General features: G+C 48.7%; 1 protein-coding gene across 1 annotated transcript; it reads left to right on the top strand.

The window, feature by feature from the left end:
* Positions 1–788: 788 nt before the first annotated feature.
* Positions 789–18250, top strand: UBE2H (ubiquitin-conjugating enzyme E2H; the record flags this gene model as incomplete). The annotated part of the gene is made up of 5 exons (XM_010151028.1): positions 789–891; positions 1578–1652; positions 12863–12902; positions 13607–13659; positions 18122–18250. Coding segments are annotated over 5 exons (400 nt in total), but the record flags the coding sequence as incomplete, so codon positions are not given.
* Positions 18251–22165: the final 3915 nt, after the last annotated feature.

Here is a 22165-nt window from a genome sequence, read left to right as displayed (position 1 = left end):
TTTAAATGTTGAGAAATACAGTTGTTCTTTTCGCGCTCCACCAGTGCCTCATAATCTCGCCCTTCTGCCATCTCTCTGAAGACGAAGGCGCGGATTTTTTTTTTGGTCTTGCAAGTCAAATTAACATGAGATTGCCATAATTTGCATCGTAGCTGTGGGAGGCCATCTGACAGCGCCGAAGGCAGCCAAGGAGAATTGAATTCATCAGCTCTCGCGTTTGTCGGAGCAGGGGCTGGGGGGAGTTCTGCTCCTCTAATCTGGGCAGGAGAGTAAACATTTAATGTGAGTGGTTGGCGGGGGTGACTTTTTTCTGCTTTGTGGCTCATCTCCTGAACGCTGGGAAGGAGAGGTCCTTCCGAGGCCTTGCCTCACGTCGCAGCCCTTGCCCTGGGGTTCGTGTCTGGCTGTACCGAGGCTTTGGATGCTGTTTCTGGGTTTCAACTCCTCTCCACAGCCCAAATACGTTTCCAGATAGGTTGCCGGTAGGGACCTGGCGTTTTCTTAGGTCAGAGCTTAAGCTCTGCGGAAGTAGGTGGAGAACACAAAGCAGCTCTGAGGAGAAGGGAGGAATCGTCTCAAGGTTGCTCAATGCAAGGGGAGGGATTCTTCAGGGTGTAGAATTGGCTTTTACTAACATCATTGTGGTGATGTGGTCACTTAGATGTGTCAAGGCGCTTAAATTGCATGTTGCAGGGTATTTTGAATGTTTGGTTTTAAACTATTTGGTTTGACAGGCTTCTAGCAAGTTCCCAGTGTCTGAGTAAATGGGTTTTGTTTCCCTGGACTAGATGTTTTCCTTTACTCGATGTATCAGTATTGAGAGCAAGCACGAAGTCACAATCCTAGGAGGACTCAATGAATTTGTTGTGAAGTTTTATGGACCACAAGGAAGTAAGTATATGACCCAACCCTTCTATAAAAACAAAACTAATGGCTCGTAGTGGGGAAGAGAGAAGTGACACATTCTTCTGGAGTGGAAGAAGAGATGAGCACATCTAAGTGGGGATGAGAAATCAAAGGGTAGCAGTGTTTGGAGGCTGCGCTCTCAAGGGCGGGGAGAAATACAACTGTGAGCATTAGGGCAGATGAACCACCTCCCTTGGAGCTGAGCTGGATACTGCCTTCCGACAACTCAGCCCTCTGCTATGGCCTTCCGCAGTGCTCTTGTTGATCCGTAGCTTTTTCTAGACCTGGCTCATAAATCTTGCATCAGTCATCTGAATTCTTGTGGAGTTTGTAATTAAGATGCCTTCTCTAGTGACTGGATCACAAGTCAGGTTTCCTGCATGCCTTAATTTAGTAACATCTCTAAAGGTAAGTAGATTATTCTCCAGTCTCTGTTTTTAACAAGGCTCTTGTGTCTTTGTGCTGAGATCTTCTGCAGTATCAGTTAAAATCATGGATTTCTTGTCAGGCAGCACAGGAAAAAGGGTTTTACCGTAGGAGGTTTGATGTGGAATCTTCCCCCCTGATGGAACTAAGTATTCTTCCTAAGATGTGTTTTGCTTAATGCTGTAGTTCTGTTTATTCTCTCCTGAGTTACGACGTGTCTAATACCTACATTTCTTTCATTGCAGCACCGTATGAAGGTGGAGTATGGAAAGTTAGAGTCGACCTTCCTGATAAATACCCTTTCAAATCCCCGTCTATAGGTAACCAATAATCACTTGCAGTCAAAATCCTTTTACTGTTTATGCAGGAGAGGTGTTACTGCTTCCAGTCTGCAGAATTATTTTATCGTAGACTTCCAGGTCTCGCGTGCCAAGAAGAGAGGAAGCTTGGTCCTTTGGCTGAAGGGCTGGGAGTTGGAAATGGGGTTGGGTCACACGTGTTTGTGTTGATGAACCGAGTCTCTCTACCGTGTACTTTTTCAGTACATTTGTGGGTAAGGTGCAGGATACCACAGAGTGTGCTGGAGCCTGTTTATATAAAATGACTCGCGTAGTGTGGAGAGCGACGACCGACTGCATTGCGTGCTCATGGTCTTGGGGTGAACCTACCTGTTGTATCTCTTGGCCAGAAGTGGATGGAAGTGAAGGCAGGAGCTGAAACCTCTGTCCTCTTGGACTAGGTGATGCACATGTGGAAGAACACAGAAGCAGGACTCTGTCACCAGAAAAACTGCAGCTGGCTAGACCGGTCAGGCTTGTTTAACCTTGGAGAGCAAATTAGGAAGTTTGATAAGGAAATGTTCCTTAGACTGTATCCATCCTATCTTTGTCCTTGCGTAACGGTGATCTAACTCGCTGTCTTTGCGTACCCAACTTTATGCCAATAGCTTAAGCCATAAATAAAAAAGCCAGTATTGCTTGAAACACTGGAGCAGATGCATAAAGTTTCACTATCCGTATTCTGGCTGCTGAAGTAAGAGCTGGTAACTTGGTGACACGGCGCTTCTCCGTCAGAAGGGTGTGCTTGTGGCTCAGGTCACCGGGGGATTCTGAGGAACGGGGAAAACTGCCCGAAGAGAACTGATGTGGAAACATGATTGTATGGGTTGGAGGAGATGGGTTCCTTCCAATATCAACATCCTGATTTGGAGCTGATAAGTATGGGCTGCTTTCTTAAAATAGACTCTTACGCTAAGAGCGCCTTCTATTTAAGATCGCTCGCTCTCTCTGGTGTGAGAAATAATCTGTCTGGTTCCAAATGTGAACTGTGCCTTTTGGGAAAGAGCAAAGCTGTTTGTACGCCTCCCTTCACCTTTCTCTGTTGCAGCCTTAACTGAACCACAGAAATGTGCATGCAGCTCAGTAACAATGCAGTATTGCTGCAGCTGCGTGAACCCTTTTTTTTTTTCCCCTTCCTCTTGAGTCAGCTCTGAAACTTGCTATAAACCTCTTAGCTTAGAGAGTGTTTACGAGATGCACAGTGTGTTGTTTGGTGCCCGTCATATTTCCCTCCCCGCTTCTAAAGTGCTGCCAACCGATGTGGCTCTGTCCTGTTGGCAGTGTTAAATGTGGGCTGGCTACAGGCGACTCGCAGCCTATAAACCCATTTCCTCATTGTTGGTGTTAGTCTACTAAAGGTTATTTTTCTCTCTCCTGATGTTCTTCCAGTGTGTGTCTCAAATGAAGGTCGCTGGCTTAAAGCAAAGCCAGACTTTCTCTCCAGTAGCCTATGAAGCCAGTGCAGCTAAACGTTGGCCAGGCTCTTGCATATTCGTAGTGCTGTTGATTTAGGCTCGGGGTAGCGGCGTGGAAGGTGGTAGGTTTGACCTTTTGGTGGTCTGGCTTGGAGGCTGCTTAGTGCTGGTTGGGATAGGCCAGGAGTACGAGGCAGCCTGGGATCAGAGTTAGCCCAGCTGCGTTTTTAGAACTGACACCACAAGAATGGCCTTTCTCCTTGTGAACTCGGGGTGGGTGTGCAGGGACTTGTTTTCTGCTCAAATCACTGAATCCCTTTTAATGTTAATTTTGCCATGTTTTAGTACAGCACCTTCCCATCCATCAGCTTGCTTATACCCACTGTGTTGTGAGTGTTTTATTCCAGACTCCTCAGACCTTCGATCGTGCTTCCCTTGCTCTGCAAGTCTCTGAGCGACTGAAAGCCACCTCTTCTCTCGCTGAGCTCCCAGAAAGCTGCCTCTTGCTGTCTGCTGGGTGAAAGTTGCTGGTTACCTCCCGGGCGAAGCAGTGTGCAGCTGAGGTTTCAGGTTGAATAAGTGGTCGATGCTAGATGAGAGCTGGCTTAGCAAAGCAGAGTTCAGCTCTGCGGCTGGGGGGAACGAGCCAGGGAGTGGAAGCTCCAAGGAGAGTGCTAGGACCCGGGGAAGCTGCCGACAGGCTGCAGGAAGAGGTTTGTTTTTCTTTGTCTGGTTCCCATTTCTGCTGCCCCAGTCCAGCTTATCTGGACAGCCAGGGCTGCGTGACGTCTTCGCCCTTTCCTCTGGGCCAGCTCCATCTCTGCACTGCTGCTCTTGGAGGCAGACTGGGCGTGCAGTGCCCGATACTGCTGGTTTTGGCATTACAACTAGTTCCAGAGCAAGCCTTTGTCCCAGCTGAACTAGGGGCATTCACAAGCTTGTAAATGAGAGAAGATCCTGTTCTCTCCCAGGTCTGCGTGTTCCTGTGAGCACGGGTGTCCTCACCCAGCTTGAGCTCTGGATAACACGGGGGCCAGAATTAGTAGGGAAGAAATTTGCCATGGCGATCTCTGATCTGTAAAGAGATGGACACGAAGGATTTCAGAGATGGTGGAGCCCCTAAATGGACAGAAGGTCATCTAGAGCACACATGTAGCTTGTTTGCAGCCCTTCTGTTCTCAGCACTGCATAGCTCCCACTGCCGTGATGACATGCAGAGTTCAAATTATCTGTGGAACTCGCTGGCTCCTATAGAATCCAGCAGTTCCTCTTCCTTTAATAAATCACGCTTTTATGCCGAAGCTTAAAGCCCAAATGCTGTTCTTGCAGCTTTCCTTGTTCCTCTAGTACTGTGGGCTGAAATTTTCTTTCCATCTTAGAAAATCTTAATGCAGTCTTGAACATGGCAGGGGCTTTTTTGCAGCAAATAACAGGATGGCTTGAAGCATATCCATGCGTTCCGGAAAGCCGCTTCTGAAAAATGACTGCTAATAGCTGCTTTCTAATCTGTTCAAATTGCATGTATCCCAGCGTGGCTCTGAGTATAAGGTCCGTGAAAACTCAGTGTCCTCTTCGGAAGCGCGACTGATGATCCTGAATAGAAAAGGGTTTTAAAGTGGGTTCCAGATTTGTCATCTGGGAAAGTATGGACCTCTTCTAAAACCAAAGTGATTGACGGTGCGCTTCACCTTTGAGGGTCTTTAGCAGAAGCATTTTCTTGGTATGGTGGCTCTTCTCCTGCCAAATTGTTGCACCCGTGTCCCGTCCGCAGCTCCCTTCTCAAAATACGTGTGGCATTTATTTCCTGCCCTTCTCAGGTTGTTAGTTACTGCTGTGGTCTATTGAATGATGCTGCCCTGGGGACAGTGCTTGCCTGACAGTGCAGGTATGTCTTTGCTTAAAGACCGAAACCATCCCGGGATCTGTGTGAAAAGAGCAGTTTTGGAAAAGAAAAGGAAAGTCCAGTGTTTCATTGTGTCCTGCCGTACTTTTCCAGTATTCCTGGCATTGCCTGTTCCTTGCCTGGTCTTTGTTGTGTGTTCGGACAGATCCCGTGTTGATGCAGGATGATTTTTCCTAACAAAGTCTTTAAGGTCCCTAAAGGGAAATAGCATAAAAAGGGAAATGCGCATCCTAGAGGAACACGAATCTAAACGGAGCCAGATGTAGGGCTGTTGTGTTGGCTCTGGGCTTGAGTGCTCCCACTGAGATGAACTAACTCCGCTCGTGATCCCTAAATACCCAGATCTCCAGGGTTGAAACAAACCTCCTGAACCTGAGCAGCTTGTTAGAGCAAAACCAACTCCTGAAAGATGCCCTGTTGATTTCTGAAGCTGGTGAATGCTGCTCCTCTTAATGCTTTTGCCAATTAATGTAAATATCCCTGCGTGCTCGTGAGGACGCGAAGCGCTCCCCTGCTGCATGTTTGGTTCCGTTTTTGCTTTCTCCTAGACAATACGTTTTGAGCTGTTTATGATTTCAATAACCCTGCTTGGCACTGCTTTGCTACTTTTCCCTTCCCTCCGGGATGTAGTATCTTCAGGGGAACTTTCTGCCTAGGCTGTTGCTGCTTTTCAAAGGGGAGTTGTGAAGTACTTGAAGTACTGTTCTGAGCTCCCGAGTCACGAGAACACTTTGTGTAAATGCTGTATGTTTTTAATCAGTCCCTACGCCTGCCAAGAGCCGGAGAGTAATGCTCTTTGATGCCATAAACACGGGAGGAAGCGCTGAGTGTGGATGTCCTGCCCTGCTTAGGTGACAGAAGCAGTTCAGACCTGGGAGCCTGAGCTCTTACCTGGAAGCACCGTGGCATTTATTTTATTCCTCAGATCTGCAGAAATATTGGGCCGGCACTGAGTCACTCTGGTTTCTTAATAATCAAATGTCACAGCTGCAGAGTTTGTGTACAATATGCTCAGAGCCTCGATTTCTCAAATAACTTCTGTATATTTATACACAATTCTCGTTTCCCTTCCATCTCTGGCCCAGTTATCTGCAGATGCCTCGCATTTATATTTCACCTTTCTCCCAAGTGTTTTGCAAAACAAAATCCCTAGTACGTACCCCAAACATATGGACGTGTGTGTCTGTATATAATGAGACGTCGTGGCAGCCAGTACAGGAGTGAAGCAGTGTTTAGCTCCAGCCAGGATTTACCAGATCTCTCCTAGCCTGTGCTTAATTTTTCTTTTTGACTGCAGCTGCTATTTTTATTTTCAGCTCCTCTCTGGATTGCCTTACATTTTGCTACTTAGAATTTCATGAGGCACTTATCGCCTGTGACCACTCGGAGCTTGCTCTTCCCTCTGTGCGTTGATCCCTGTTCTGACCTATAAGCGATGTGAAAATGCTTGTTCTTTCAAATGCGCTTTGTCTGAGGGGAAAGAGGAGACACCTAAAGGTAATTTGTATCCCTGTCTCCACTCGGGTCTGACGCACAACTGTGCACCCTCTGCAGATTCCCTGCTACAGTCGGGAGAATGGGAACAGACTGACACAACGGGGTGGGTGTTTTCAGCCTGACTTGGCGCAGATTTGCTGCCTCCTGGGCCGGTCTCTGAAGCCTAGGCCTCAGGTGATGGTGCACCACAGCAATGAGATGAACCGATACTGGGCAATTGCTTTGTGCTACTTCCATGTGTTTTTCCAGAGGTTGCTGCTCTTAGCACCACTCTGTAAGCTTGTGGATTCTGCTTCCGAGAAGGACCGCTCAGCTCCGAGAGGGAGGGCCAGAGTTTATAGCTCTACCACTGTATCCGTCAGCTACAGCCGTGTTTTCCTGTCCTGATCTTTCTCTCATGAAGCTGCTGCGGAATTATTTATGGTGTTGTTTTGAAAAGCTACTAGAATTTGAGTGTGGTAACATAAACTGTGGTGCTGTTAGCGAGGTGACGTTACGCAGCACCTCACACCGTCACCGTGCGGCGCATTCCTCTGCGGTGAGCGCACGGCGTTGTTTGACTCAGGCCACAGTGCTCTGAACGGGCCTCTGACCTCCAAATTTCATTAAATTTCATTAAAAAGGGTGATGAGACACTGGGACAGGTTGCCCAGAGAAGCTGTGGGTGCCCCATCCCTGGGAGTGTCCAAGGCCAGGCTGGATGAGGCTTGGAGCACCCTGGGCTATGGAAGGTGTTCCTTCCCCTTGGCAGGTGGTGGAACTACACGATCTTTAAGGTCCCTTCCAACCCAAACCATTCCATAATTCTGTGAAAAAAGTATCCTTTGGCAGTGAGAGCTTTTTAACCTGAGAGCACTGGATAAGGTGTGCACCTCTGAGGTGAACACATCCTGTCCCCTTCAAATGGGGCACAGCCACGCGCTAAACCAGTTGTCCCAGTGTGCGGAGGGGAATAGGTACTGAGCTGAGGACTGGGGCAGAGGTCTGGGTCTCGTACCCTCTCCCCCATCTCCTACCACGGTTCCTCAACCTGTGGTGCATGGTGGGTTCGTGCTCAGTTACACAAGAAGGTAGGCCCTGAAATGAGTGCAGTGTGTGGCTTTTTAAATAAATAAACAATAAACACACGTTCCCTTGCAGGCTTTGTTAAGTTTAGACTAATGTTATCTAGCTGTTTGGCAACACTGCAGGAGTCCTTGGGAGATCTTTTTCCATTAGGTAGGTTGCCCAGCAGTTAAAAAAAGCCGAGGAAAAACACTGCTCTTGGCCTGTCTGTGCTGTACAAAAGCTCTTTTGAGTGTTGATCTCTGTGCACGCAGCTCTGCCCCGAGCCTTGGGTGGTCACCCAAGCTGCGTTGATTTGGTGTGGGATTTAAAACTCGCTCGGGGAGACTCTAACCAGCTCCCCACCTCACCAGCCAGGCGATGTGAATGGTCTCCTGACTTGGCCTTCATCTCTCATCAAAAATAAAACTTTGAGGCTTGTCGCTCGTGCTGCACTGAGAAGTCGGGAGCGGTTACGTACCCTTGTCCTGTCGGCTGTTTGTTTGGCACCGCGGCTGTACACAGATACAAATCTGCTCTCGCAGTTGTTCAGGTAGAGAAGTGTCCAGCTGGCCTTATTTTAGGAGCAAGGAGCTGACACTTGGGCAAGCAGCAGCAGTGTTTGGGATGGGTAAGTGGATATAAACTAGCTCCACCCTGGCATGATTCCCAGCGCTGGTGGGAAGTCCTTTTGCAGTTATCGCTGGCGTGGTCGGGCCGTGCGGCTGAGCAAGAAGATGCAAACTCAGGAGGCTGGGATATGCTTGCTGGCGCGCTGCTTTTCTTCCTGCCTGCCTGCTTCGGCAGGGCTAGCAGCGCTTTAGAGAGCTGCGCTGCAGTAAAGCCTCTTCTGGGCACCTCCACCTCACCTGCCAGCTAAGCTGGCTGTACTTTGAGCTCGGATAAGCAACGGGCCACCTTTTGAAGTGCTGCTTGTTGGACTGCAGCCGGTTCCTGACTCGGAGGAGAAAGCACCAAGGGATGTGGAAAGCGTGCTGCTGCTGCGGGCCAGCATCGTGCAGCTGGGCTGTGGGAAGGGCAGGGAACACAGGTTCCGATCCCTCTTATCTCCAGTTTTGAGTCTGTTCTGTCCAGATGGTAGATGAGCGACCTCGTGTAGTGGAAGGTGTCCCTGCCTGTGGCAGGGGAGTTGGAACTAGATGGTCTAGGTAAGGTCCCTCCCAACCCCAAACCATTCTGGGGGGGCTGTACCAACATAGGGGTCCCTTTCTAAATCACAGTGCAGCCCTATAGGCATAGCGATAGGGGAGCAGTTGATGTGGAACCACCTCTCACAGGCACTTTCTTCCCAGTGGCTCCACAGGACAAGAGGTGCTTGGGGAGTCCTCATCATTCCGCAAATTATCCAAGTATTTGGGCTCTGCCTCTTGGAGGAGAACTTGCTGGCAGAGTGCGGTGATTCTGGCAGTGCCTTCTAGCCATTTCCTGGGATTTTTAGTCTGGAGTTGTTTGGGAGACGTTGACACCAACCTAAGTGTGAAATTCCTCCCTGTGTATCCAGTGTGTGGTGGTTTTCACCTGGAGAGCGTGTTCAGCCATCGCCCGGCCGCAGGGCTCCATCCTTGGAGTGACCGCGTTGACCCGGCCGTTCAGGCCCATTCGCGTTGGCACGTGAGCGTGGTGTAGAACTCCGTTCCATCCTGGAATATGTCCAGCTGCTGGAGCTGTGTGAATGTTCCTGCGTTTTCAGCACCAAGGAAGATTTGACAGCCTTTCAGTTAGCTGATTTTTAGTGTAAAAATACTCTTCGAAGATTTTTGTCAACCCAAGGAGTGATTACTCCAGGGCTGTTACTGAAATACCAGCGTTTTTGAAGGTCAGCATCTGCATATTGTTCTCAGCATCTTCCAGTGTTGGAACAGTTCCGTTGCATAACTCCTCTGTGGATGTACAGGTTTTCTGCTGTCACCCAAAGGCTTTTTGTCCATGCAGATGTCATGCAGTCCTGTTCTACCTTCAAAGGCAATCCTGGACCTCAGTGTCTCTGTATGGAAAGGGTGGACTAGAGCCACTCTGCTGCCCAAATTCCTCCTAAGCATTGGCTTTTCCAGGGTTCAGGGTGAATATTGTTTTTACATGTTAAATTAAGCATTTACAGCCAGTCCAGCGCACAGAATGGTGACGGCTCAGGCTGTGACCTCGGCTCCTTGCTCCAGGCCATGGTGAGAACCCAGAATCAAGAGCCTGTCCCTTGGTACTCTTCGTGGAGAGCTCACCTGGAATTCTGTGCAGTGTATTAATTGGGGTGTGCTGTATTCAAAACTCTGCCAGTAAACCTGCCCCAGTGTTTATGATGGCTTGGGAGGGTTGGGTTTTTTCACTCCTGGCTTCCTTTTTGAATTGAAATTTCATTTTTACATGGATGTTTATGCTTGCTTTGTCTTTTGTATTTGTAAAAAACACCAAACATACAGAGCAAGTCAGTATTACTGGAGCAATGTTACCACTTCATCACAGCAGGTGACTTTACATTTCAAAGAAAGCTGGAGGTAATAGTTTGAGCTTATTTCTGAGTCAGGAAGAAGAAAGATCTGAACAGAGCTGCTCTTGGCCTCAGCAGTTTGTCTGGAAGGAGAAGGAGGCTTTGAAGAGTTGCCAGAAGATGTGGCAACAACCTAGGAAACGAGGAGTGCAGGGAGAGGGTGTTTGTGTTCTTTCTTGAAGAACTACTGTTTCATTTGCCAATCTTGAGACCAAGGACAGTGTGAAAGAAGGGATTGTCCCTTTCCTGGGTGCATGCAAAGATAACAGAGAAGAATTACAGACCTCTAGCACAGGAGCAGCTTGAGCGGACAGCTTCATCTCATCCCCCTGGGTATCAATTCCACCTTTCATGCGGGTGTGTGAAGGAAGAGTTGACCAAAACCTTACAGGTGGGTTTGCAGCACAGCCTTGTGGAACCAGCCGTGGCAGGAGGTACTGGGAAATAGGTGAGATGATCAGAAAACCAAAATGAGAGAACGCAGAGGGATGCCTGTGTCTAGTTGGGTTGAAGAGAGCCGGTCTGTGTCCCAGATCCCAGAACAAAGAGTGTTTAACTCAGCAGGTCTACACATTACCATCCTATTCGTGTTACCTGGTGTCTTCCCCCAACCTCTCTTTCGTTCTGCTTTATCATAAACTTGTATTTCCCCCTCCCCAAGAGAGAGACAGGATTCAGAATCAGGATCGGTGTCTCTGCAGCTTGCCAGTGCCGGCATAATGGATCCATGACCTGATTTAAACCTGTGAGAGCTGCCATAACGTAAATATTTGATGGAACTGCAGCTTCCCTTTTTAAGTCTGCTTCAGGTTTTCAAGCGAAATCATGGCAAAGTATTCCTGAAAGACACTTGTTAGCGTGGAGTTGTTTATGCAGTTCTCGGCTCTTCTTTTAGAGATTGTTCTGCCTTTGGGCATCTTTTCAGCCTTGCGTTGTATTTATGCAAAATCCGAGCGGTACAAGTAAACATGAAATTATATTTGTGTCATAATACATGGAAAGAAAGGGAGTGAAATCCGTATGTCAGCTCTTAGCCCAGATGGGAACCATGCTGTCACGCAAATCGCGATCGCTCCTTGTTGGGGCAGAGACGGCGCATCAGCGCTACTGCAGCCTCTCGCCTGGCATGGCTGGATGAAGGTGGTGAAGGTAGGGAATTTGCTGAACGGTGAACAGTGACGTGTTCCCACACTTGGGCTGCTCTGGATTGAAAACTTTGGTGTGTTTTGAGTCCTGGAAGGAGCTTTTCAAATGGATTGGGTCGATATCCCAGGCATAAATTTCTCACCCATTTGTATAAACGCGGACCTTTGTCAGAAGAAGTGGTTGCTGTTTGCTACAGTAGGTTGCTGCTGCGTGCTGACAGGCACGGTTCCCACGTGGGTGGCGTTTGTAGGGCTTTAGAGGCTGCGGGATGGTGGTACAACAGAGGAAAGAAGGTTTTAAGTTCTGGGGAAAAAAAAAATCCACGTTAAGATGCGGAAGCAGCTTATCCTGGTACAGAAACAAGGGTTGCAGCAGCCCTCCTGGGCATATCCCAAATGATTCAGCCAAGCCAGCAGAAGTATATAGGAATACTTGATCCATTTGGCAGTGAAATAACTGGAAAAGGCAGTTTTCTATCCCTGCTCCGTGTCTGTTCTGCGCTGGGCATGTGTCCCACATCCGGGTGTTTGGGTTTCTCCTATTGAAAGGAAAGGGAAGAGTTGGGAAGGTGGATTCTGCACCCACTCGCAACCATCGAAAAGGCAGTTTTCTATCCCTGCTCCCTGTCCGTTCTGTGCTGGGCATGTTCCAATAGGAGGAACCCAAACCCGGGTGTTTGGGTTCCTCCTATTGGAAGGGAAGAGTTGGGAAGGTAGATTCTGCAGCCACTCAATGCCATCATCTGAAACACTTAACTTGGCTTTTGGGATGGATGTGCTTTGCTCCTACACAGCCTGTGGTGCCGAGTATGGTGTGTTACAACTCCTGTAATATCTTTGGCTTTTGAACTCTCTTTGTGGGAGAAGAGGGAAGTGTTTTTGAGGTGCCATCTGGCTTGAATTTGAGGTTAAAGTAGGCAGCTGGAACACACTGCTTACCCCTTGTGCAGTCTTTAAGGTATGAGGCATCTTCTACTATGCTGTTGTAAGTCTTGAAATTAGTTGGTTTTTTAAACAATTCAGTTTGCGACTGAGAACAAAGAAAGGCCTATCAAATCTGAAAGTCTGAAACGTGGGCAAAGCCAAGATGAGCTTTCTCATTCTAGACCGTACATCTGAGCTGTTTTCTGGGAGACCAGAGGTACCAGCTGGTGGATTAATTGCTATATCGATGCAAAGCTTGAAGTATTAGCTGTGTCTAGCAATCTCTGCCCCAGAATGACTTACAAATGTAGATTAATGTTTTGACTTCAAGTTCATAGAAAATCTTTATCAGGAGACATGAAAAAAAATAATCTTAAAGCAAGCGCTGAGCTCAAGTTTTGGGTTTAGGATTTATTCGAAGGACCCTTACAGCTTTTAGAAGTGCTTAATCACATGTGGCTGCTCCATTGTGCTGATGGGCCGTTCTTTTCGAGATAATCCTGAACCACAAAACCTCGGCGGTACGGTCGTGCTGCAGGCAGGGGGTTTTGCTGAGTTTCGAGGGGACAGCCGAGGACCCTGGGGTCAGAATGTTGCCTGTGTGTTGTAAAGGTTACACAGCTATATATAGCTGAGGCTGGGTTTTCTTTGAAACTAGTTGGATGAGTCCATGTTCAGTAAATTCCAGGCTTATTTTTTTTTTTTTAAAAAAAAGCAAGCTTTGGCTGTTTTCTGCTATTTACCACTTTGTCTCTTTGCAGGATTCATGAATAAAATCTTCCATCCCAACATTGACGAAGCGTAAGTAAATCCCTAGCGTGTGGTTTTTCTAAAGATTTTGTTTAATTGTTACTGGATTTTGGCTTCACAATAACACGCTGATGAGTTGAATGATGCTTTCGTCAGTCGAACGGTCCGGAGTGGGGAATGTGATAGAAGTAGACGCTGTCCCAAATTAACTTTCCGGAGTGGGTCAGGCTGTGGGTAAGACTAGAGAGCTGCGTGCTGCAGACTCTCTTGCAGATGTGGTCTTGGTATTGCAACATGCTTCATTTACAGGAAATTCAAGGTTGGCAGTCCCCCTCCTCGCTGGCATCATGCCGTCTTTCTAGAAACAGGGAAGGATGTCGGCTAAGCCACAGCTCCCTCTTTAGCTGAAGTTGGCATCCTTGCTAAGTTCTTCAAAAAATAAGGTGTTTTGCCACATTGTTTTTTTTTCAGTTAAGATTTGTTAAGGGGAAGCTCCCTGTGTGTCAGTCTCTACAGCAGACCCCCAGCCTATTCAGTAGTGGCTCCAATTTACCTTCTTTGGTGCAGAGTATGAAGATTCATGTAGTTAAAGGCTGCCCCTCTGTTAACCACAAGACAGGAGTAAATCATAGCTTATCTGAAACAGTGGGGCAAGAGGCAGGGCAGGGGAAGGGAAGGGATATAGATTATATTAAACCCCCAGAGTATTTTTTGAGTGTGACTGTGTTTAACCCCATCCTTTCCATATGTTTCAGGTCAGGAACTGTATGTCTAGATGTAATCAATCAAACTTGGACAGCTCTCTACGGTGAGTTTGGCATTACCCCGAAAGCTGATCACGTGAGCATCCTTACTTGGTGTGTTAACACAGCTTGCTGGATACAGATGATCTAAGGCCAGCTTATTTTTGTTGGGTTTTAACTGAAGTTTTGGACTCCTCACTGAGCCAAGATCATGTGAAAAATAAGGTTTTCACATGAAAATACTTTTGTAACCTATTTTTATCCCAGAGAGGTAGAAACATTCCATGCATCTCGCAAAGGATCGCTCAGTCCATTGCTTGGTGGTGTCTGGCAACTGCACAACAGCACCCAGCCAAGATTCAGCATTGAAACGGAGGAGCGACTGCATCTGACGTGAAACCTAGTTCCAGCTACCCCATCCACGTTTTGTCCGTGCGTTCGAGCTGGTGTTCTTTGTGCGTAAGGCTATGATCCCATTTCCACAGAAGATGGCACCAGAAACCGTTCCTGTTTGCCACGGCAGCGTCGTTTCATTGCAGGCTGGGAGGTGGTAGTGCATCTGACGGCTGCGCGGCTCGCTGCATAACGTTTTGGGTTTCCTGTTAGGTCATTGCTGGCTATAACTCTCCTTTTTAGAGAGAGAAAATGATCAGCTGGGAGCTAAAGACCCATTAAAATAGCATTTAGGGAAAGCTGAAATTCTTAAACAGGGTACAGGTGAGCATCTAGCCTAGGTTGGCCGCATTTAAAAATGTGAACCTCTTCAGATGTTCTAATTACGCTTTGTGGAAGAGTATTCAGAGGTATGACATCAAATCCTTCCCCTTCTTCCATGAAAAACTGGTTTTATGTATGCGAGTTGAAGCTTTGAAGCAGTTGCTAGAGAGACAAGCTACTTCACCTTCTTTGCAAGCACAATTTGTAAGGAAATACCAGACTTGGTGAATCCTGGGTGGAAAATTGCTATAGCAACTTGTTGAACTTTACTCCTCATCAGAATGCCTGAAGTCCTTGTGTAGTAGATGCATGGCGTACGCTTCACGTGGTTTTATTGTGAGAGATCAGCTTAGCTGTGACCCAGGTAGGTGGTTGCTAATGGAGGAAGAGGATGCTCGTGTTTTCCTGGGGGGTTCCGGTGCCAGGCAGAGGAGTTAAAGCGGTGTTAGCACACCAGGCCCTCTGCTAGGGACGAACCTGCATGTTCGGTCGGCAGCAGAATCCGGCACAGCGCAGCGTGTCCTGCCGTTCCAACCCTTAAATCCCACCTGCAGAGCGTGGGGATGGCTGGACAAAAGCAAATGGCTCCAGTGTAACTGGTGCTGGCGCTCGGGCAGCCTGGGTTCTGCTTTGGAAGCTGTGCATGGACAGCCTCCCTATCCTGCTCCATGCTCTCGCGCGCAGTCACAGTGGGGTTTCTGCACTATTTCTACACAACTTCTTAGGAAGGTTTTCTGTGAGAGGCTTCCAAGTGAGTGCTGCTGTATTTTTGTCATCGTTGCGTGCAAAGGTAGAAAAAACAACTTCAGTATTTACCATTACTGCGTTGTATTAATATCAGCGAGTGGCAAACACACTTCTCCATTTGCCCCTGTGGTGTCAGTGATAGGTGTAAGGCAGCTGGAAGGTATCAGCTCTGTACCCTGTTCAGAGCACCTTCCACAGTACCTGGTGAAACTTGGCATTCGGAAGCACACGCTCCATAGTTCCCTTTCTGCCAACTTCCCTTGCCTTGCTGCGGGATGCCTTGAAGCTGCAGGGAGGACACTGGGGTGACTGTGTTCGCCCTACCCCTTCGCTCAGAAGTCACCGACGCTCAGGTGCCTACATGACCCTTTCACTTCCAGGGCCTTGCCTGGGGCCAGGAGGTGGCTTATTTCTGAATGTGCAATGAAAAGGGGGAATTAATATCCCCCTGGGCCTCTCAACAGAGCTGCATTGTTTGGAGTGTCACCCCTTTAAAGCAGACTGCTCCTGTGCTGGCAGAAGGGGGTCAAATAATTAAAGAAGCAGCTAGGGTGGAAGAGACCCAGAACAGCTACCAGCACACTCCTGAGAGCCTTATGGTCGAATTCCCTCTCCTTCCCTTCTGGAGAGTCAAGTCCTTAGTGCTATCATTAGGCTTCCCACACACATCCAACTAGTTAAACCAATGCTGCTTTTGGGGATTTGAAAGAAGGGGAAAATTACTTAAGTCTCTTAAAAGGGAAAAGAGAAATCCCTGCAGTGTCCTGTGAGCCATGGTGCCCTTCCAGGGCTCTACTCCATGAGAGTTGAGTTGTCTAACAGCCACAAAGAAATACTTGATCTAAGCCTGCCCCGTGGAGTGACTTGACCCAACTTATTGCTGATCATGTCTGAACCCAGTCCCTAGGAGGGTTAATTGGTTTGCCAAGGCCAAGCCACTGCAGTGGCAAAAAGTACTCTTATAGAGCATTCTCCTTGGTTTTTCTGGTCCCTTTTTGGATTAGGATCCTTCTTCCGGTTGCTGTTGTGTTTATCCGAGAAGCAGCTGGTGGCACCTGGCTGCTTAGGGTGCCAGCCGTGGCAAACTCAGTCAAGGTACCAGGCATGCTCTAAAGGGCTTTGTCATTGTCCTCTGCCAGTTTGGGAGGGGCAACAGCTTCCGTAGTAAAAACATGGTTTTACACCGAAATCCCCTGATTTCATAGTGGTGTCTCAGTGTAGCAGAGACCTGACGATCATTATCCACACCAATCAATGTCCTTGCTTCTTGAAAGTGGTTTATGTGATATCACTAACCAACCCCACGCTCCTGAGTACGCAAAGCCGTGGCCTTTCCTCCTCCTCAGCAGGGTTTATGCTGAACGGGCGACTGAAGTAGACGTAACGCAGCGTCTACGTCCCGCGCGCATGGATGCAGGAGGGAAAAGCCTTGACAGAACCTCGAGTCTCCTTTGATCCTCTTGAGCAAGATCCAAAAGCCCATTCTGAAACGTGCCCGTTGGAGATTTGCCGCGTGGGTAACGTCGGGCGGTGGCGATGCTCTGCCTGGACGTACTGCGCAGCTCTTTTGAGGCTGGATCTTTGCTGGTGATGGAGTAAGAGCCTGGTTTTCCATGGCTTCAGCCCAGAGTAGCTGTGTGCACACTTGGGGATCTCTGCCCCCTACCTGACCACCCATTTTAATGAATCTTTTAGCAAGTTACGGGCACTGAGGTCCTTGCCCTCTGTCAGATCTGGTTGAATTTAGCAGCTCCCTGAGACCTGGCGCTGGCTGGGCTCAGGAATAGTCACGCAGCCTTGTTCCTGGAAGAGGCAGGTTGAGGTGGTTATCTGCTGACCTGCTGGATCTTGGGGAGTGTTGAGTTTCCCTTCTGACAGCGCCTCTTGGACCCATGCTCGAGGGGACTGGTGATGCTCTGCCAGCAGGAAAGACACGCTCCCTTTAATTGGGGAGGAAAAGGGGATCCTGGTAAAAGATGTGTAGACTATTCACAAACAAAACCCAACAGAAAACCCCACGTAATGAGTGCTGGTCTGTCTGCAGCAGCTTTCCGGTGGCTAAAGGGGCGCACAGGCCGGCACTGGGGGTTTAGTATCCACTCTGCGTGGGTGCCCGTGCTCCTGAAGCCCCCCAGGAGAAAACAATGGCACAGGGCTTGGTTCTGAACAACCCTCCGGCTGAAGCGTGGTACTTGTTGTCTTAGGGATGTGGGAAGAGGGTTTCATGTGTCCACAGTTACTCATCGCCATCAGAAGTTCGTTTCCTGTTGTGGGTTATTTAGTGATGGATGCCAACTGGCACCAAGGTGTTCACGTGAGCTCTTCACGTTCTGCAGATTGCGTTGAGTTGGGGGAGGGACTTGGTGGTTGCTCTTGCTATTAGCGCAGTCATCTGAAGCGCTCTGGAAGGTGCTCTGTGCTCAAGACACGTCTGTTTAGTCCTGGAGGAGAAGCCATTTCAAGGCAGGAATAGAAGAAGGAAAGAAAGAGGGTGGTAGAGGAAGCAGGAGAAGAATTCAGTGAGGGGTGAAGCACGGCGCTGTTTCATAGAATCATAGAATGGTTTGGGTTGGAAGGGACCTTAAAGATCATCTAGTTCCAACCCCCCTGCCATGGGCAGGGACACCTTCCACTAGACCAGGTTGCTCAAAGCCACATCCAACCTGGCCTTGAAGACATCCAGGGATGGGGCATCCACAACATCTCTGGGCAACCTAGTTTTTCTGTTTTCCTTCTTTTTAAGCCAGGGCTGAGCCTCAGTGGGAAACAAGACAATTGCATCCTTCCTCCTTTGCTTAACCCACAGACACCTCTACACTGTTGGGATGGCAGGGAGCTTGTGGCGTTAGCTGAGGAGCTGCAGCGGACCCCCAGCCGCAGCTCCTCTCTTACCAGCCGTGCACGTGCTTGCCCGGATGCAGCTTCCTTTATTTCAACCTGTGCCCAGGTTTTCAGTGCATCGCTGAAGCTTTGTGCTGCTGTTTCAGTGCCGGTGTTTGCAGGGTGGTTAATCAAACTGACGCTGGCTCTGTGGATGTGAACAACTGTGTCTTTCACTTGCAGATCTCACCAATATATTTGAATCGTTCCTGCCCCAGCTGCTGGCCTATCCTAACCCTATAGATCCTCTAAATGGTGACGCTGCAGCCATGTACCTCCACCGACCAGAAGAGTACAAACAGAAAATTAAAGGTAAGGACATAAATAACACATTGTGGAATGAGTGGTGTTACTGTGATGCCACCCTGGGGAGGATGAGGATTGTGTTTGCTGTGCGTTTGTGTGTCCGTGCCCGTTCCTTTCCGTTCCAGGGGCTCTGTCCATTCTAAACGGGGGTAACCCAAAGTAAGGGGTGGAGAAACTGCCACTGCAGTGCATGGTAGTATGTGGGGCAGGGGGTTTAAATCGATTAGCAGACCCTAAGCAGGGAAAGCTGTAAGAAAGCTGGGTTAGGATTCCACGTGATTTTTAGAGATTGGGGAAACGACTCAGAAGAAAAGGTGTATGACTGAAAAAGTGACAAAGAAAAGGGCTAAACTGAAACGGGAGCATCCGGTTCCACAATTGCTGGATAGAAAATGGCTTGTTAGCGGTTCTGTGGGAACTGATGTGAGAGCAGCAATCAAGGAATCGGTGATGCTGTCGCAGAAAGCACTTTTGTACTGTGACAGAGCAGGAATTTTCAGCAGATGCCAAGTAATCCTTCCTTGCTTCTCCTAGTTAAGCCAAGGCTTAGTAGTGCTGTGCCCAGTCCAGGGACTGGCATTTAAGAAAGCTGCAGACCAGTTAGTAATGTCTCGAAGGATGTCACGAGGGCAGATGGTCTTGAAGATGTGTCTGAGGAGAGAGGGAAAGGATTGGAGGAGTTTAATCTAGAGGACCGAACGGGGTTCATGTCAAAGGTGCCTTCAGAGAGGAAGGGAATGATTTATCCTGCGATCAGCGTGGGCAGGGTGGGATCACGCGTGTGCGACGCGGCTGGGGGAGCGCAGGCCAAACGTTAACTGTGACGGGTGAGGGCTGGCAGAGCCGGTGAGGGTGCTGGGGGGTCTTGGAAAGACCCATCCTTCCAGCTTTTGGAAAGGTTGGAAGGATGTGTTAGACCAGGCTGAGGAATAGTCAGCGCCTCCTTGGGATCAGCTCCCAGTAAGGAGGTTCACATACTTGGGATGATAGGAGGGCTGGCCTAGCCAGCTAGAGTGTGAGATGCAAATTGAATTTGTTCTGTAAAGATAAGAAATAAGATCAAAAATAAGAATTGCACTGTAGATTGGTGCTCTGCCTTCCCTAGAATCAGCTGCATGCAGGCAGGAGCAGGGCACCGTTTCCTGGTGGGACAGGCCGGTGGCAAAGCCATGGACTTTTTCTCCACTGTTCCAGTGAATGCAATCAGTATTTAATCCAGTGGTGGGAATTTTACAGCCTTTGGCCCAGATTTAGTCTTCAGTGGAGTTTTTAAGAGACCATGACCGCCTGATATTATTTTTCTTTCTTTTTTGGTTACTGAATAACCATAAGACTTGTTTGTCTGTGGGAGCCCTGCCAAAAGGTTTGCAGGGCCTGTTCAACAAGGAGAGCTTCCACGAGCAGCACGATCTAATCACCTTCCCGATGGGAGGTGGGGTAGGAACTTCCCTAACGGAGCATTGTGAAAGCTCGCTCTCGTTCGGAGAGCCCAGGTATCCCACCAAGACATGGGATTTGGTGGTGGAGCCCTTCCGTGGGCTCCGCTACGTCACTCCAGAGCGGTTAAGCCTCGAGTCACTTTGTTCTGGTGCAAAATGACTCTTCATCAGCTGCAATTTTTGTTTGAGGGTGGAACGACAAATGAGGCCAAGCAAAGCTGTGATTTAAATACCGAGTTATTCAGCCCACTTTGCTTGACTCCTCTGACAGCTGCATGACCGGATGGTAAGAACTTCCCTGCAGATCTGGCCTGCTCGGTATCCTGAAGTCCGCTGCCTTTTTTTCATATGAACAACCTTCCAGGCAAAATGGTTTGTCAGATAAAATCTCCAGGGCCAACACGAGGGACTCTTCGTGTGTCCTCTGTGCTTTAATGAAAACAGGAGTGGGGAAAAAAAAAAGATACACCCTGAAAAAAAAAAGCAAACAAACATCAGGTGCTTCAAGGAAGATCTGAGGACATCCCTCAGGGAGGCTAAATGGGATAGTCTGCTCCCTCGTTTCCGGCCTGACAGCCAGGTACAGGCCGTGAAGATGATCTGGAAGGAGTTTTAAGTGCTTGCAACATGTCTCATGTTCCATATACCCAAGAGTCCTGCCTCTGCTGTCTTTTTTCCCAGGCTTGCGTGACAAGTATAAGATAGAGCTAAACACTGTCATTCCTCTTACTGTAGCATTCTTAAAAATAGCCTTGGACATGTTAAAATTGATGCAGTGGATTGTAGCAGCTTCTCTGCTCTGGGAAACACAGTAGTGCAAATAAATAATTTATTGCTGCTTTTCTTCATTTTTTAGTTATGAAGGCATGGAACAGTTGTTTGACGCAGTGGTGGTGAAGGGATGGGCGTAGGCTGAGAGACGCAGCCCAAGCTTGGTAGTTCCTGTGATTCTTGGGATGAGGCCCAAACGAGTACGAATTTATCGTGAAACTCATATGTCTCCACGAATATTACCGGCATGCAGCTGGAAAGTGTGATGCTTAGCATCAGAGCCTCCGGTTAGGTCAAGCAGTTCATGGTGATGGAGCCAAATTCTCCTTTAGGATCTCCCTGGAAGTCCTGGGCGAGGTGGCTTGCCCGATCGTGGGCAGAGCACCGAAGGGTGGGCTTCAGATACCCAGAAATTGCTTGTGTTGAGCTGTTGGGAAGTGGTGCTTAACTCCCCTGCGTGCTGCTTTTCTTTCTCTTCGGTGCATTTAATGTGGAATCTTCCTTTGGGAGTGTGCCGGTGGTGAGTGCCAGCAGCGGAAGGGTACCGAGGGGCAGGCCGGGTTTGCTGGGAGCAGGGAACGTGGCTGGGAGCGGTTGTGCCATCTCCCGTGTTGGCTCCGAGTCCTTTGAAACACCAGTATGGCTCATGGCCATGTAGCAGCCACGGGGCACAACCACAGCTTGTTCCTGTTGCTCCAGGGTTTCAAAAGATGAATCAATGGGGTGTTTCCCTGGTAGGAATGGGCACATCGAGGCTTTCCCTTCTGGATGTGAACGGGCTTCTGTGGAAGGCGGTTTGTCGGTGCTGTTTAGATGCTGCCATTGTCTTCCCTTAATAGACTGGAGATCCAAGTTCAGTACAACATTCAGCACAGAAGCTCCCTGGGAGTTTGATCTTTCCTATATTTAAACCTTCAGAAAAACTCCGAGGTTTTTTCCTCCGACACCCGTGGTGCTGGGGACCTCAGCCTCAGCCCAAAGCTATTGGCTTTGGCCAATTCATACTCGTTTGGGCCTCATCCCAAGAATCACAGGAGCTACCAAGCTTGGGCTGCATCTCTTGGCCTACGCCCATCCCTTCACCACCGCTGCGTCAAACAGCTGTCCCGTGCCCTCATAACTAAAGCCCAGGAAGAGCTCTCACAGCTTTTCCAGGGCGGAGCAGGCCTACCAAGGCCATCAGCTGCTCCATCTTGGGAATTGCTCCATGAAGCGTTGGCTTTGGGTTGCTCTGCCTGTGCTCCTGAGCCCAGGAAAAAGCCTTGGAAGCTTTCCTGAGTAGAAGATGGCATTTTTAAGTTTGAAGTGCTTCAGGTTGTGTTTTAGCTTAGGCTCAAACAGGCCTTTTCCAACAGTAAGAAACAGTGGCTTCCATGTCCAAATCTCCAGTGGCCCAGGGAGCACCTGGAATAGTCAGGGAAGCAGCGCTGCTGGCCTTCTGTCCTGCCATGGCTTGTAGCTGCAGCGGTTGGGGTCTCCCGAGGCAGCTGCAGGAGTCGTTTAGGTGGGTTTGGGGCAAGCGTAGAGGGAATGTGTTTCTAAGGTTGTCTTTGTCATCCAAGGACACCCAAAACCTTCCAACCAAGGAACTTGGGTTCCCTTTGCTGGATTGTGCAAGGCATAACAACTTCTCTGGCTAAACACCCCTTTTCCAGAGGGAGACTAATTCTTGGAAGGCCAAGGGAAAGGAGTAGCTCCTACAAGGATAGGT

Source organism: Eurypyga helias, unplaced genomic scaffold (assembly GCF_000690775.1).
Source record: "Eurypyga helias isolate BGI_N326 unplaced genomic scaffold, ASM69077v1 scaffold16384, whole genome shotgun sequence".
Classification (NCBI taxonomy): domain Eukaryota; kingdom Metazoa; phylum Chordata; class Aves; order Eurypygiformes; family Eurypygidae; genus Eurypyga; species Eurypyga helias.
Note: the sequence above shows the minus strand (reverse complement) of the source record. Positions and strands in the feature narration are given on the sequence as shown.